The sequence below is a fragment of the Budorcas taxicolor genome, chromosome 5 (genome assembly GCF_023091745.1).
Source record: "Budorcas taxicolor isolate Tak-1 chromosome 5, Takin1.1, whole genome shotgun sequence".
In the NCBI taxonomy this organism is placed as follows: Eukaryota; Metazoa; Chordata; class Mammalia; order Artiodactyla; family Bovidae; genus Budorcas; species Budorcas taxicolor.
In genome coordinates, this window is record NC_068914.1 from 64,456,458 (window position 1) to 64,474,384 (window position 17,927).

The following is a 17,927-nucleotide window of genomic DNA, read 5'->3' on the forward strand; positions in this document are numbered from 1 at the left end:
GGGGAAATCAATTTCTTATAGAAACACAAAGATTTAAACATTTACCTTAGTGTGTATGTCTGTGCCTACCCAGAGAAAATAAGGCAATAGTGACACTAGGTTTTGAAACTTTGTACCAGATTTGAGAATGCTGTGGTAGGAAATAGAGATGAGGCATAAGAAGAAATACAGGGTCCTGAAAGAGCTAAATACCCAATCATTTCTCCTCCTGTGTGTTGTGTCATTCCAAACACCATAAATTCCTCCCAATAAGTTATAACCATAACGTAGAACATCATGTGAGACCATACAAACGAGAAATGTACATATGCTTACAGACTTAAATAGATGCCAAAAAATCTACATTACATATTTTGTTACTTATGCATTTCTGCCAGCAATCACATAGTAACCAATGATAAAATGCTTGAAATGTCTAAGTTTAAAGTTACCTACATCTGGAGCTTTCTAAGTTTACTACCACATGCCATAATTAAAATCTTATATCAAAAATGTTAAGGCAACATGAGTCAGGCACTGACCAGAGAGACATACACCCAAGTAATACAGGTTGTTAATTTTCTCTGCTACAAGTATCCTACTTTTGGATGAATACAGTACACAAGAGAAATAGTTTTGGCTATAATAAGAATAAGCTAAGTGTACTTTTAACCTCCTGAATTTACCTTTGTTGCGATTCTCAATAGCTCCATCTTGTTTCTTATCTGTAGGAACAAAACGGGAATTAAAGCTTTCCAAAAGAAATGAATACAGCCATGCTAAATTATGCAAAGGTAGTTCACATTACTATAACAGAAATGTTACACAACGGGGTGTGTGTGTACAGATTAGAAAGCATTTGGCTTGTCATGACCTGCTGGCTCAATCTCTCCCTAGGTCTTAACCATGGGGGAACATTCCAAAATAATTTGGGGCATTACATTTGGGTTGACTTCTCCATAAAATTTTACTCTTTTATGCTGCAATATCTTCAAAGGTTTTCAAACTAAATATAGATGTAAGCCTAAGAATGTAGGAAAGAGACAGGTAGAGAGGGAAGGAGTGCCCTAGGAAGACCACAGGCACACAGGACAGCTTTGATGGGAAAGAGAAGCAAATTGGTATGTGTAACAGAGAGGAGAGGCAAGCAAGTAAAACTGGAGCATGAAAATACAAAGTCAGTCAGTGAGACTACTAGGAAGGGTAATTCCTAAATTAGCTTAGATTAGAAGAACGCAGAAAGATGAGACCATCTGAAGTACAAAGTAATCAAGGAAGGAAGGGGTCTACTGTCTGGAGCAGGCAGTATAATATTAATAATAAAAATGACAAAGAGGAAAGTGAATTTATCCATCAAGGAGTGGTTCCTTCAAACTTGAAAACCTGGAGCAAATATGGTCAAAGAGGAACAGATACTCAAGACAGGCAAGGGAAACAGAATACCTAGCTACTTTGATGAGGTCAAGTCTGGAGTGAGCCCAAACATTCACATTTTGGATTATGAAGGGAACAGAAACAGATTACCCTGGATTATACTAATATATAATATTAATTTACTCAAGGGAATAGGAGAAGAGCTGAAAGTCCACAGATGAAAAAATGGTCTCTGCAATTTACACACACACAGACCCCGTAAGAATAAAAAATTGTAGACAATCAGTCAGATGCCAATTCCTGGGAATACTCTTGACTGCATTAATAAAAATAGGTGTGTAACAGATCTTAGGAAAAAATGGTGCTTACTGGAAAAGAAACTGGAGTCAATAAGAACAAGGTCATGATATGAACTTCCCTTTCTTTTTTAAATAAGGTCTGTTGACTTTAGTCTTCTGAAAATTAGGATGCAATATAATATACTGTTAAGAATACAGACTCTTGAGTTTGACAAGCGGGACTGGTCTGCCACTAACTAAAATCTTTAATCTGGAGCAAGTTATATAAGCCGCATAAGCCTCAATCTACTCATCATTTAAAAAAAAGATAGTCTTAGATTATTGAGATAATGCATATAAAGTACTCAATAAATGGTATCACCACTGCTGCTACCGCTGCTGCTAATTCGCTTCAGTCGAGTCCAACTCTGTGTGATCCCATAGACAGCAGCCCACCAGGCTCCGCTGTCCCTGGGATCCTCTAGGCAAGAACACTGGAGTGGGCTGCCATTTCTTTCTCCAATGCATGAAAGTGAAAAGTGAAAGGGAAGTCGCTCAGTCGTGTCCGACCCTCAGCGACCCCATGGACTGCAGCGTTTCAGGCTCCTCCATCTATGGGATTTTCCAGGCAAGAGTACTGGAGCGGGGTGGGTATCACCACTACTGGTTTCTAAACTGACTTCTATTCTGCCTTAAGAAACCTTAAGGTGGCATACAGAGGACTTTTGTGAGTGGGACAGGAAAACACCTAGAATGTGGAGCCTGCCACCCTTGCCTGCAGCCAGAGCTTTTCAAACATGTTTCTCTTTGAAAGAAAGATTTCACAGCTAAAGATAAAGCCCAAAGAATAAAACCTAAAGATTTAACCTAAAGATTAAAAGCAATGATGTAGATATAGCCAGCCAAGCATTTATTTTAGAAGATTTCAGAATACTTATGTGCGTGAGTAAAATATGGGCTTACTAGCCTAAGTAAAATGAAATAAATCTAAGTGGTTAAACCTCAATAAACTGCTGCTGCCCTAAAAGGAAAAACCCTGGAGTAAACGGTGGTACAGTAAATATTTAAAAGAGTAGGGAAGGCTTTTTAAAAAAAGTGACATACTGCCCAATGAAGTGATTCTGATAACTATTTCCCTATGTAACAGTGCTTCTTATAAGATCCTTGTGGATAAACTATGGTTATCAAGCTTACTAATAACAGATCTCATGTAGGGACAGTAGACACAAGGGATCAAGATTAAAATTTTTAACACCTTGATAAGGTAATAACAGGCTGAATAGAACAAGACAAATATACTAGGTGTCAAAGTGAAGTCTTGATCTTATGTCTAAAAGCCAACAACCTAAGATGCTACCTAAGCAGTAGGAAACTTGAAAAAGATGAAAAAGTTCAATAAGGCCAACATGTCATATGTCTGACATATCACAGTTGATATGAAAGTAGTTAAAAAAAAAAAGTAAATAGGAACTGGGAATTTAACTCACTTTGCTAGTCAAATGAAAATGACAGGGAGATTTTAAAGTGTTCAAGGAGGTGTTGAGTTTGTCTGACTATGGTAAAGGGGATGATGTCTTCATAAAGCCTTTTATGAACTCTTAAGTCTTAAAACAAAAAATCCCTTCTATCAATTCTAACACCTGAAAGTACTACATTGGGTAACGAACTCTTTGTAGAACTCTTTATATCAAAACCTGATGAAAGAGTGTATTTATTGGGTGAGTTATTACAATCCAGCTGCCGTATTTCCAATTACCAATTCGTATAGCATATTGCTATTCTTACTTTTCTTTTCCTTTTTCTTCTCATCTTTCTTCTCTTCCTCTTCACCTCCGGCTCCAAGTAAGGTAAAGATAATTCCAGTTTGAGAATTTATACCTACAGCAGTAACTACCATTCTTCCAGAGCCTTCCATTACATGAGTACCTATAACAATAAAAAATTTGGTTTTAAAATCCAGTAAGACATTAAATAAAGCCTAAGTTCTTGTGCTTAAGGTTTTATGTTCGTAATATGTCATCTGAGTTCAAAACCCACTCTACCACTCATTTATCCTGTGATACGGGGCAAAGTGTAACATCTCAATAACCAGTCCACAGATGGGGATAACAGTACACGTACACTTTCTAAAAATGAGAATCAAGTATAATCTAGGGGTTCAGTGAATGGTCAGTATTTAAATTATAACTGTGTTTTTATCACTAGGGACATTTCTCTGAGAAAGCCATCACTTAGAGAGAAATATGCTTAGAACCAGAAGGATTACACAGCAACAACCGCCGTATCCCTAAGACAACCCCACAACCTCTCCCTAACCCAGGCTGTCATGCCAGCCACCTGGATCACTCAACAGCTTCCTAGCGAGTTTCTGCCTTTCCAGTCCATCCTGAAAAAGGTTTAACCTTCCTCAAATGTGATTTTATCCAAGCCTCTCACGGCTCCAAAACTTCCGACTCTACATGGCCTACTCCATAAAATCCAAAATCTCCACACGGAGACCAATTTACCTTCCAAATTTTTTCATCCATTACTCTCACATAAAACTCCATTACAAAAAGCTAGCGGGCAGAGATGGGAAGGCGGACTGAATTCTGACTCTGTCCCTCACAATAATCTTGCAAGCTGACAAGGCAGATTCAATCCAGCTCTGTCAGAGGACAGAGGGCATATTCTCCTTGTAACGCTGCTAAGCTTGCTCACAGCTCTCCAACCTGTACAGCCACACCTCTGCATCTTTGCTTTACTCACTACAAGGCTTCCCACCTCTATGTTCTAATATTTTTGTGAATTTTAAGTAGCTTTCTAAACTGAAACTCTTCTTTAAATATTGAAAATCTTCTTTATAGTTATTACTTTTTTATTTGATCTCCTACTTCACAACCATCAGGAGGACGGGTCTGAAGCACCTACTAACATCCTGTGTAACAAATCAATCTTCAGTTGTTGTTTGCAAACTAAGATTGTAAAGCATGTGTACTTACTCTAGTACTTAAGGATTTGTATGTGGCTATTAATTACTAATTTATCCCATATGAATTTTTAAATCTTTGAATTTCTTGCTTTAAAAAAAATCTATATTCTGACTATTTCCCTAATTATTAGCTTCTATGCCAGCAAAAATGCAAGAGAAACAAGAAATGAAGGACAGTGAAACAATATTTACTGAGCAAGTTCAGCTCAGTTCAGTTGCTCAGTCATGTCTGACTCTGTGACCCCATGAACTGCAGCACCCCAGGCCTCCCTGTCCATCACCAACTCCTGGAGTTTACTCAAACTCAGGTCCACTGAGTCAGTGATGCCATCCAACTATCTCATCCTCTGTCGTCCCCTTCTACTCCTGCCCCCAATCTTTCCCAGCATCAGGGTCTTTTCAAATGAGTCAGCTCTTCAAATCAGGTGGTCAGGTGGCCAAAGTATTGGAGTTTCAGCTTCAACATCAGGCCTTCCAATGAACACTCAGGACTGATCCCCTTTAGGACGGACTGGTTGGATCTCCTTTCAGTCCAAGGGACTCTCAAGAGTCTTCTCCAACACCACAGTTCAAAAGCATCAATTCTTTGGCGCTCAGCTTTCTTTATAGTCCAACTCTCACATCCATACATGACCACTGGAAAAACCATAGCCTTGCCTAGATGGACCTTGTTGACAAAACAATGTCTCTGCTTTTCAATATACTGCGCAAGGACTAAATGTAGAAGACAGTTTCTTTTAACAATTCTGGCCTTATAGCAAATTTCGATTTATGTTATGTTCATCTTTACCACAGAAAATCAAATGTTGGCCGCTAATAGGCTCAGGCAAAGTAAACAGTGTTTGTTCTGGTCATACCCCCACTGCTAACTGAATAACTGCTCTTAACCATCTAAATTTAAAAAGCCAAGAACAGCAGTGAGAGATGGCATCATGAGAATAAATTTAAAAATAAATGCATTTCATGTTTTCAGTACATTTTTGGAAGAGGGAAATAAATGTAGAAAAACTTTCCCACCCGTACAATGATAAGGGACTCCAGAAAGTTATTTCAGTCTTTTCTTAAACATGGAAAATTTATCGAGTCCCTCTTGGTATATACTTGGTGTGTTGAGAACCTGAGTCTCCAAAAACTCAGCAGCCATCTCTGTTAAAACAGAAAAGGACCAAGGTTCCGTAACAGGATGTCAACCTAAGACGCTAAGAGCTGAGCACGGTGTGAATAAGCTACAAGTACAGCCAGCAAAGTCCATGAAGTCCATGTGGCAAAAACACAAGAGGAGACGGCCTCAGTTCACCAAACACTATGGCCTGGTCAGTCTATGCTTTAGGTCTGACCAGCAAGCTTCTCTTTCCTTTGGAAAGATCACAGATTTTACTTGGTTAACATGAAATGCAGTTCCTTAGAAGTATGGCAAGGAATAAGTAAAACAAGTAACGTTAAGCTTAATATACGGGCTTCCCTGGTGACTCAGATGGTAAAGAATCTGCCTGCAGTGCAGGAGACCCAGGTTCGATCCCTGGGTCAGGAAGATCCCCTGGAGAAGGGAATGGTAATCCACTCCAGTATTCTTGCCTGGAGAATTCCATGGACAGAGGGTATTATATAGCCAAGATATTTCTATCTGGAATGAATTTCAAGCACACCAAGATAAAGAAAAACTTAAAGGAGTATAAATGGTCTTAGCAGTGCAGGATACTGACGGTATACAAATCTCAAGTTTTTTCATAGAAATGAAAGTCTATATTACAACTGAAACCTTCCCCCTATATATAATGGTGTTTATAAATATACAGAGATGAAATCACTGTGATTTTTAATGGCGACATGTTTTGCAATCAGCCTTTTGGAACACAGTTACAAATCTTGAAAAGGGAAATAGTTAAACTTAGGTACGTGCCCCACAGTCGTGATTCTAACGTAACTGACCCTTGTCACAGGTTTGACTTCGGGTTGAGTAAAACCATGTCCGACCAATCAGAATATAAAGTTCACACAGAAGATGTGAAAAAGCATAGCTGCCAAGTTATTAAACAGTTAAATAGGCAGAATCTCCTTAGAATGTAGGAAATGTCAGCATTCTATTAACATCTGAAAATGATAATTGAAGACAAACAGGCAGCATGTTCTTACTCGAAACGCAAGTGTGACTCAGTCTAAACATACACCTAAGACAAATGTCTTACAAGCCATTTTGCAAATGCTATGAAGAATGCAAGAAAATTAAGATAGGAAACTGGAAAACAAAAGTTAAGGAACTGGCATACTTTTGGAGACAAGTTGTGGTACTTTGGTTTCTTTTCATTTTAGAAGGCAGCTTGTAATTTTTTTCATCATCCCTTCCATTTCATTTTCCATTAACCTCAGATCTAGTTATCAACAGTTAAGTTGTTACAAGAGCCTTCTAAGTAGACACCCACTTCTGCTTTTCAGACAGTACCCTCACCTATACACACCCTTCCATTTTCAGAACATGTCTTAACCTTGTGCAAATCATCGCTGTCTGGTAGATGTGGTGCTACTCCTGGAGCTATTTACTATTAATCATATCACCTTAGGTAAATAGTTAATGTCTCAGACTCACTCCTCAGCAATTAAAATGAGGAAGTGAGATTAGGCTAACTTTAAGGAATTTACGAGCTTTTTAAAAACAGAAAACTTGTCCTATGTAGATCATCACAGAAAACGCATTAATTTGCTTTAAACACATAATCATTCTTTAATTTTATATTTTACTAGGCCTGAAGAATAAATATGACACAGAAAAACCGATCAATTCAACAGAGATCATTAAGTTTATACTTTATCATTATACTAACATTAACAGCTGACCGCTGAAGAATTGATGCTTTTGAACTGTGGTGTTGGAGAAGACTCTTGAGAGTCCCCTGGACTGCAAGGAGATTCAACCAGTCCATTCTAAAGGAGATCAGCCCTGGGTGTTCTTTGGAAGGAATGATGCTAAAGCTGAAACTCCAGTACTTTGGCCGTCTCATGTGAAGAGCTGACTCATTGGAAAAGACTCTGATGCTGGGAGGGATTGGGGGCAGGAGGAGAAAGGGAGGACAGAGGATGAGATGGCTGGATGGCATCCCTGACTCGATGGAGGCGAGTCTGAGTGAACTCCGGGAGATGGTGATGGACAGGGAGGCCTGGCGTGCTATGATTCATGGGGTCGCAAAGAGTCAGACATGACTGAGTGACTGGACTGAACTGAACTGAACATTAACAGTGACTCTCAACTCTTCTGTTTTTTGGACTCGAGTTTCTCATTTATAAAACACAGTTCTGAATTAAAAGATCTCTAAAGTCTCTGCCAGCTTACAAAAAAAACTCTCTAAGGATTATAAGGCTAGAAGCTAATACAAACTATAGAATCCTCTTTGTATTATTGGCTCTTGGGGGAAACTACCGACAGGGGTGTACAGTCGTGGAGGAGGAAAAAGTTAAAAGTTATAAAGAAATTAATACCTGATAAAAGTAAGGGATCTTTATCTAAAGACTTCTTAACATGATCAGATTCACCGGTCAATGAGCTTTCATCAATCTTAAGATCATTGCCTTGAATAAGTATGCCATCAGCGGGAAGAAGATCACCTAAAACAAAATAATAATGGTAAGCCAAGCTGTGAACAAGATTACAATAAAATCACATCACGTGTCACATGGACTGCCCTGTTTTACTTACCATATTTCACTTGAGCGATGTCTCCAACAGTAATGTCAGCTACGGGTATCTGAATGACCTGACCACCCCTGATGACTGTGAACTTCTGTTCTTGTTCAATTCGACTCTGCAAACCTCTAAACTGCTTTTCCTTACTCCAGTCATTAAAAGCTGTTACTAACACCACACACACTACTGACAAGAGGATTGCCGCTCCTTCAATCCAACCAGTTTCACCTTCACCTTCTTCCTCTCCAACAGAAACGTCTCCACAAACTATTTGGAAAGAAAGAAAATGCTTATCAAAAAAGATTCTGAATTGATGGCAAGAGACATGTAATTATGATGCTTATATGTTCCGTTAATTTTATGTAGAGCTCTGAACACCTTACTGACTCAAAGCATTCCACAGTGAGGATGATGCTAACTCTGTTAGTTTCAAGTTCTCTGCCTCCAAAGATTCTCATCTTCAGGATAGGGAGGGAGTCCAAGGTGCTAGTTAAGAGGGAGGAAACTGGAAAGATTAAATCTCGACCTAAGGCAAGTTACTTATTTTTGAGACTCAGTTTCTTCATCTGTCAAGTTAGGGAGACCACCACTTACTGCAGAGTTGTTGCAAGGATTCCATGAGAAGACATTTATAAAGAAGGTGGCTGAAACTTGTTCATCCTCGACCAATGCTATTAATTATAACATACAGTAGGCAAGCCACATATAGAAACTAAGTATTATCTGTTACCCATGAATCACGCTTATTTGACATATCAACACCACTGAAGTATGATAAAAGCTTAACTTTCAGAAGATAAAATTTTAAGCCAAGTGCTGCTCATTAATTCAACTATTTAAGCATCTACCCTCGGTGCCAGACACTGTTTTCGAAGCTAAGGATGTGATGATGAATAAGACATATAAGCTCTCTCTCCTTAGAGAACCTATATTCAGACTGGCAGGTGTGGACAGTATATGAAGAATTCAGTTACTAAAACACAAATAGTTAATTTCAGATATTGCAAATGCCATGAAGAAAATAAAATATGATGATGTGCTATCAAATAAAAAAGAAGGCTAATCGTGGTTAAGTGAACAGAGGCCCTTCTGAAGTGTCCGTGACATTTGATTCAGGAGCCAAATGACACAAAGGAGCTAGCCGTGTTGATTTAAGGGATGAGAACTGCAGAGAGAGATTAAAGTCAGCATAAAAGAGTTTAGAAGAAGACAGGAGGAGGGAAAAAAGAAAGCTCACAACTGCAGGGTCAGGAATGGTGAAGAAAGAGCAAGGACAGCGCTCTTTTGGGATCCTGGGCTATAGTCTATTTGTGAGTCTAAAATCAATTCAGCGGCTCGTGGCCAAACTTTGAGAAATAAAACAGACAAAACAGAGAAGATATACATGCAGTAAAGACAAGTATTGTTTTCTGAAAGCTTACTTTGGTCATTTATAAACTCACTTGATGGAACGTGTTCTTCTGTGTTCCTATGTAAAGTTAATTCTTACTGAGGGTTGAGCTAAACTCTCTGAAAGTCATCGGTTCTTTTAGGACATGCAGAACAGGAAAAGGATTATTCACAAGAAAATAATAAGTAAACACAACACTAGAAATCATTAACACATATTCCAGAATAGTGAGAATAACTGAAGAGAGACTTGAGGTGCAAGGGTGCTGAATAAAGATGAATTGGTGAGAGGTGTGTAGGACAGATAAAGAGAAAACAGAAACGGGAGAAAAATCAACTGTGGTGAAACGGAACGGAGGATGTGAACAATCATAAAAAATATCCCTGTGAACATCAGTAGGATTCAGTGATCAAGGGGTATAAAGTATGTTCTCCAAAAGAGATGGCAAGATGGTCTACTGAATGTGCCAGCCTAGCCATTCAGATACTGAAACTTCTATTTTGATTATTTTCAAGCTGAACAAATAACCATGTATCACTGCATACAATAACTAGTTAAGTGAATCTAAGGTTGGTATTTTAAATAGCAGAAGCTGTAAAGACAGCTGATCCTTACCTACACCCCTGCCCAGAAGACAGGAGATTTGCTTTCTGAGTCAGATTTATCTGGCAAATCTGAACGCAAGAACAGAGAAAGGCTGACATACTGTATTGACCACTTTCACCAACTTGGAGGCAGTGCTTAAATATAATCTTCGAAATAAAGCACTGCAGGGGGCTTTGCTCTTACTAGTTAAAAACATAACAATGCAATACTTTACAAGATGAAATTTACCAGTCATATTTCAACAAAAACTTTTATGTAACTGGTGGATGTATCATAAGTAGCACGATTTAGTGAGTGCACTAAAATTTTCTACTTGGATTTATTTAACATTATGAGTTTTTTCCCACCTATGAGAGACATTAAAACCAAGTTTTGAAAGAAAACAAACTTAAGACCCAAATCAGGCCAAATCAAGATTATAAAATATAACAATATACATTCAATCATGCCATCAATAAAGATGTCTTATGGCTACTAAATATAAAAATTTAAAACTTTCACCTTTTAAATCCATTTTTGTATGTTTTAAAATGCTTACATTATATATAGCTTTAAATATATATAAAACATAAATGTATCGTTTGGAGACATTTACTCAGATCTTTTCTTTATAGGGTAAATAACTAAAAAAGTTTAAAGACAGTGAAACTGAGGTTAATGGAAAGGAATTGTGAGAGAATTATTTAATTTTCAGTTTTAAATCTCACATGCACATGTATTTTTAACTAAACTACTGAGTATTTCTAAAGAGAGCAGTTAGTGACACATTTCATTTCATATACAGTTCTACTTTATATCACACAAAGTTAGAATGCCTAGAAGTAGACAGTAGTAAAGTATTTCTAGAAATTGAATACTTTTCCTACTGATGACCATTACAAACTTTTAAGGGAGCTGCAGGGAAAGATTATTCTCTAAAATCAAAGTTAGGAAAGGGCTGTAGTTTACCAGTTATACGTGGAAAATAGAAGAAAAAGTAATGATGTTTTCAGTAAAGTCCAAGTATAAATAAAGTAATGAATACCAATTTTACTAAAAGTGCTCCCTTGTAAATACATTCACCTGAGAGGTACTTACCATTTGAATTCAGCCTATGCTATCACAGGGCAAATAGGCCATTCTCAAATCCCCTATGTGATTCTTGGGTCAAATGTGAAGTGTATATATGAACAGCACAAAAAAAACAGTTCTCAAAGTATTGTTCAGGAACTCGAGGGGGATCCTCAAGGTCAAAACTGTTTTTACAATAATACTAAGATGCTGTTTGTCTCATATTTCATGAATGTACAGTGAAATTTTCCAAAAACTACATGAGCTAAACACAACACAATAACTGCAGATGCTGATGAGAATCCAGTTATCTTCAATTAAGCCAGACATTAACTAGGCACAATGAAATTAAAAATACCACTACATTTTAAACTTCATTCATTAATTATAGTAAGTATAACTGTATGCTAACAATATTTATTATTTTTAAATGCACTGATATTTTTAAATTTCTCAGTTTTAATTTAGAATATAGTAAATACCTACTGCTATAACTCACATGATCCAAACTTTTGGAGTTCTCAGTACTTTGAGAGTGTAAAAGGGTTCTGAGACCAAGGAGTCTGAGAACCACTAGTTGTATGGGCTGCAGATTTCTGGGTTATAGTGCTTATTTTCATACCAAACAGCACTAGTAAGAAATTTTGATAATCTGGATTTCTATGACTATAGATTTATAATTACTGGATTTCCTTTTAAGCAAGTCACCACTTCTTAAGTGTTAAATACGATGAAAAGATACATGAAATACATATAAAAGCATATTTTTTTAAAGTGCAAACACTACATAACTTTTACCACAGAGCAAAAACATCTTTATATTGTTTACTAAGACCTTCTAATAGATCTTGAGTCTCTTTAAATGGCCCGAAGACACCAACAACTCTAGATTATCTTCTCAGTTGGATATAACACCAGTTATCTCCATAAGCAAATCTGAAAAAGGGCCTGTCACTATACTGTACAAATGAAGCAGGGTGAATTCCAAGATGTGTCCAGATTCTGTGAATAAAAAATCCCACTCCCACTGAAAACATTTTTCTTCAGTTTTCTTATAGTCCTGGGAAAAAAATATCACAAGTAAAAAGTTTTCACTTAAGGCTAGAATACCAATTCCAAATATTCTACAATGACAGCTGGGTAAACCCAGCAGTGAAGAAGTTAGCTGTATCACCTCCTTTTCCAGATAAAAAGGCACACACACTTACACATCCTCACGCCCACCCACTTGTGCACACATGCACATACATGAGCACCATTAGTGACAACTAAAAAAAACATTTTTTTTCATCACAGAGGATATATATATCTCAAAATGGTACAGCAGTAATCTCTAAACAGTGGGATTTTCAGTAAATATAATTTCCTTTGAAATGTCATTTTCCCTCTAAGTTTTCAACATTAAAGTATGTACCATTTATTCAACAAATAAAAGTTTAAAAAATAATCTGGCTCAATATTGCCCAGAATGTTGCCAAATCCTCTTTCATCTACATCAGAGATTTTCACCCACAGGCACTTCTGCCCCCTTGAAGGATGCTGGCTATCTTTGGAGATGTTTTGACTTGCCTCAACTAGGCGATGGTACAATGAACAGGTGACAATGATGTTCCAGTGCAAAACGTCAACAGTACCACTCTGAGAAACCCTGACCTACACAGACTTCAGCCTCAGGTAAATGTCCTTATTCTGTGACCAGCTGTCTCCTCTCACTCTGCCCCCCGACCCCCAGGAAGTTCTCTCTCACTTGAGCTCTAGGCATACCTTTGAAGAATGAATTTAAATGATTACCTAAGCCAAGTTAGCAAATACTTATTATAACTCTTCATAACTTGTAAGACAGAAGAATGAAGCTTTTGCAAACAAAAATATTTTGGTGAATCATTCTCCTGACATATAAAATACCACTGGTTCACCCTATAGCTCCTTAAATAGTGATCAAAACCAAGCTAGATCTCCAGTCAGATATAGAAAGTACTGTCAGGAAAATCCATTTAAAATAATTTGCTCTAAAGAAAAAGAAGAAATTTAAAAAAGAAATGAAAGACATAGAAAGATAGGAGAAAAACAAAGTCATCTGCAGCTACAGGTTAAAGCCAAGTTTCCTTAAGCAGAATACTTTGTAGCGTAAACATTTCTAAGACGGTAAAGAAATTATCCAAATCATGCACATAACAATAAAATATATACAATATTTGAAGTACTTGGAAAGTCATAGCCTGGGGAAAAGAATAAATTTTGCTTTTATAATGATTTTCCAAAAGGTTCTTTTAAAACACCCCAAATTAAAAACTAATTATTTCACAATAGTGTTCTAAAGAACTTAAAAACCACCATGACACATAACACATTGTATACATGCTTAGCTCCTTGTCACACACAGAATATGCGTATGTGGGCAAGTTACTTAACCTCTGTGTCTCACTTGTAAAATGCAGATGACACTATCTATCTTACAGGACTCTTGGGAAAACTATCTGAGGTAATATATTTAAAGAACTATTAAAAAGCACTATTAGAATGATTTCTAGCATACAGCAAACTTAATAAATGCTGACCTGCTATTTTTATTACGTACTAAGTAAGCAAATGTGGAGAAGGAAATGGCAACCCACTCCAGTGTTCTTGCCTGGAGAATCCCAGGGACGGGGGAGCCTGGTGGGCTGCCGTCTATGGGGTTGCACAGAGTTGGACACGACTGAAGCGACTTAGCAGCAAGTAAGGAAATGAGCTGAACTTCACACATAACAGTCTTTTTTCCCCTACCAATTTACTTACGTGCATTATCCCCTTCTGGAGGTTGATAAAAAGAAAGGCCCAATGATACTATGGCTGCAATTTCTAATATAATTAAAGTGACATCTTGTAATGCTTCCCATACTAGCTGAAGAAAGGTTTTTGGCTTTTTAGGAGGTATAAAATTCTTTCCAAATACTGCTTCTCTTCTTTCTATATCTGCAGGGTTTCCACTTAAACCTAGTAAAAAGAAAGAAATTTCAGTGAACGGTTTTACTACTTACAAATGAAAATATTTTATTCAAAACACATTCTCTACACTTGATAGATTCATTACATTTGGACACAACGCATATAAGATCTTACCAAAATGGGTTTCTTCCTGTGAGTTAGACTAACTGTACGCAATCTAAATCACCAAAAAACATGTGCAGTGCTTGAAGAAAATATTTTAAGTAGACAACACAAGGCTGAATTAAGAAACTGCACTTTTCCCAACTGCTGCTTTTTGTTCATACTACCTATACCATCTATATAGGCTGTTAAAGAACCAGAAATGATATGTTTGATAGTTTTAGATTGGAATTAAACAGTTCCCCGATCTTTCCTTGTACTTTTCTTCCAAAAGTAGGGAAGTATATAAAGATGTTTATTCGATTTACTTACGGCATCTTAGTTAACAAGTGCAAGTTTTTTTTTACTTTCTTATTTGCTGAACAATGAAAAGTTCACCTATCATAAGCCTTAAAACTTCTAAAAGTTCTAATTCAAGTGATAAAAGATTTTTAAATCACAAAAACTGGGAGACTTAGGATGACCTTTCCTTCAAGCTTGACTTTTAGGATTTATTTTCAATTGGAGAAATAGGCGGTGCTATTGACTGACTGTCACTGTTAAGGAAAAGATACATTTTGTGGGAAATACTATTTACTGCCGAGAGCATGAAATTAGAAAGCTATGAAAGTTAAGAGAGAGCTGCATGATCAAATTTGCCTTTTCTTCACCTACCAAGTTAGTCCTCCTCTAATTTAATCCTGATGATCCTGTAAAGCCTAGATACATCCCAATTAGCTACTGCAAAGGATGTCCACACTTACATTATTATGGAGGTAGGGAAACAGAAGCAGCAGTGACAAAGGACATTTTCCCCAAGTTTAAGAACAATGAAGAAGGGGACAGAGATACTGGGATGACAGGACTTTTATCATTATATATTTAAATCTAGAATGAAGTAGCCTCAACTCTTTGTTTTTTGGCAAGAACTCATTCTAGGAGAACAGCCAGGGAAGAATTCAGGACAGCAGCAGATCACTGGAAAGCTCTCGGCTCGCTTTAGCTACGATTCCGGATGTGAGGCAGGCAGAGAGTAAAGAGAGAACAAAGCAAGCTCACTGTCAGAATCAACAATGAGAAATGTATATACAGAGCTTTAAAGATTTACTTTGGTTTATTATTATTTATTTACTTGTTAAAGATACCAAAAAGCTTCCAAAGAAGGTTGTCACTAGCAACTATAACAAAGTCAGGTCCACACTGGGCGGTGTGGAAAGCACCTTAGATTTCTGATGACAAAAGTCATCAACTGAAACCTTCCACGGGGCTCGAGGCTCTGAGTCAGAGTCAGTGGAAAGACAGACAGTGAAGGACTGCACTGACAGTGTCTGGGGGAAAGGTAGCGGGAGAGAGGAAACCTGCAAAGTATGACTCAGATTTCACAAGCTATTTCTTCAGGTGAGAGCAATCCTTTCAGCAATCCTGGCTGCAGAGAGTTAACAGCCATCCACGGTTTAATTGGGGGTTTAAACTCCGGGAGCTGGTGATGGACAGGGAGGCCTGGCGTGCTTCGATTCACGGGGTCGCTAAGAGTCGGACATGACTGAGCGACTGAACTGAACTGAACTGAAGGGAATCAATGTAGTGAGGTTTTCTACAAAACGAAATGTATTTGTTTTAAAGAACTATACTTTGAAATGTCCTGAAATTATGTGCCTAATGCTTTTCAAATTAAGCAGTCTTTCTTTTATGAAGCAATGATTATTATATAGTGGGTAGGTTTGTTCTGCCTTATATTTTAATGCCATTACAGCAAAAATAAAAGATTCTTGTTCCTTCCCTGTGTTAGTCTCCACTTTTTTTCTAAGAAATATGTTTGAAGATATTAGTTCCATCAGTTTAACCTACCCTTAACAGTCAACCATCAATTACATACAACACCTCAGTTTTAAATATCATCACTGTAACTATAAAAATAATTAAGTCCTAACTTATGATGTTGGTTGTAACAGGGGCCAATAGTTTATGTTAATGCTGAAAAGAACAGCCACAGAGCTAAAGATGGCTTTAAAATGTTATCTTGGAGGGAATACAGGAAGTAAAAAAGCAACTGATCCAAAGATTAGCGAAATTCTTCTATGCTCCCCCCACATATACAAGCACACACCTAGAACACTGCACCGCCAAAGCTATCTGGTTTAGGAATTAGAAGACCTAGGTTCCAGTGAACCTACTGAAATCTTGGGCAAGTTACTTACTTCCTTTGGGGCTGGGGCTGGGGGGATGAGCAGAACTAATATTTATTGGTAAAACCTAGACTGTTTGGGAGGACCAAAGAAGGTACCAAGTATATAAATCATAAACTACAGGGCAATAGTTAATTAAGTAAGAAGGAAGACAAGTTACAAACTGAACACTATAGGTTCTAACTCTATTTTGGGGACAACGGATTCCTATTAAGTTAAAATAACAAACTTACGGAACCCAGTTAAGAGTTTTGCAGCAACAGTCTGTCCCCCTCTCTGATATTTACTGAATATTTACTACGCCCAGGTACTGTCTGTTGTGCTTTGCTAAGAAGTCAGGGTGAACAAAAAGCTCTTACATTCAGCACGCTTATACTGCACTGGAGGGAGAGAGGGAGAGTTAAAATAATAGAGAGAGGACTGGCATTTATTCTAAGTGCAATGGACACCACTAGGAGGCATCACAGGAGGGTAGTGGTAACTAATCTCATTTAAATTGGCTGAAGGACAAACTGGAGTGGAGGAGAAGACCAGCCGGGAGAGCACTGGTCTCCACGGTACAAAATGAGAGGTGGTGGTGGGTGGCTCCGGGTTTCCAAACCGGAGGCAGAGCCCCTGAATCTTCCAGGCATCTTGTACGGAAATCAGATAGAACTTGCTGAAGGACTGGGTGAGGATGAAAGGAAAAAAAAACAAAAACAGAAGGATAAAGCACAATACCTAGATTCTTTTTTGCCCATGCACCTAAATGGATGGAAGATAGCGACATTTATCAAGATACGGCAGGCTTTGGGAACAGCAGAACTGGGTGGGAAAAGGGAGGCAGGAGTTCGTGGTTCTGCTTTACAGGGTTAAACATGATATGCCTATTAGACAAACAGGTGGAAATATCTAGTAGGTGGCTGGTTATCCATATTCAGAACTCAGGGAGAGATCTGAGCCAGACAGTCTTATTATACAGATGATTCTGGAGCCATGAGCCTCATGGCAGCCCCTGGAAAGCTAGAGTCCACTGACAAGAAGGAAGCCAGACTGAGGTGGGAGCCTTGGGGCACTCCAACATTTGATGGTCAGAGAGGGTTCTCAAAACACCAAAGGCAACCGCAAAGAAATGGGGACACACACACACAGAGACACACGTTCATGGAGTACCACAGAAAGCCAGTTTTTAAAAAGGATGATGTGGCTGATCATATCAAATGGTGTTGCAAAGGTGGAATAAAATGAAGACAGACTGGACAACTGGCCTTCACTAGATGGGGGCTGATGACTGATAAGGAACCTCCAAGAGGCGGCATGGAAGCTAGTCTGGGAATGAGTTAAGTGGAAACAATGAGCACAGGTAACT

General features: G+C 38.0%; 1 protein-coding gene across 1 annotated transcript in view; it reads right to left on the reverse strand.

Annotated features, from left to right (window-relative positions):
- Positions 1–17,927, reverse strand: part of ATP2B1 (ATPase plasma membrane Ca2+ transporting 1) — a 131,469-nt gene that overhangs the window by 45,009 nt on the left and 68,533 nt on the right. Inside the window, exons 3-7 of the mRNA XM_052640685.1 lie at positions 14,103–14,300; positions 8,291–8,545; positions 8,074–8,199; positions 3,417–3,557; positions 666–704 (exon numbers count right to left, since the gene is read on the reverse strand). Of these exons, the coding sequence (XP_052496645.1) occupies positions 666–704; positions 3,417–3,557; positions 8,074–8,199; positions 8,291–8,545; positions 14,103–14,300 (759 nt within the window). The remainder of the gene's footprint in view (positions 1–665; positions 705–3,416; positions 3,558–8,073; positions 8,200–8,290; positions 8,546–14,102; positions 14,301–17,927) is intronic.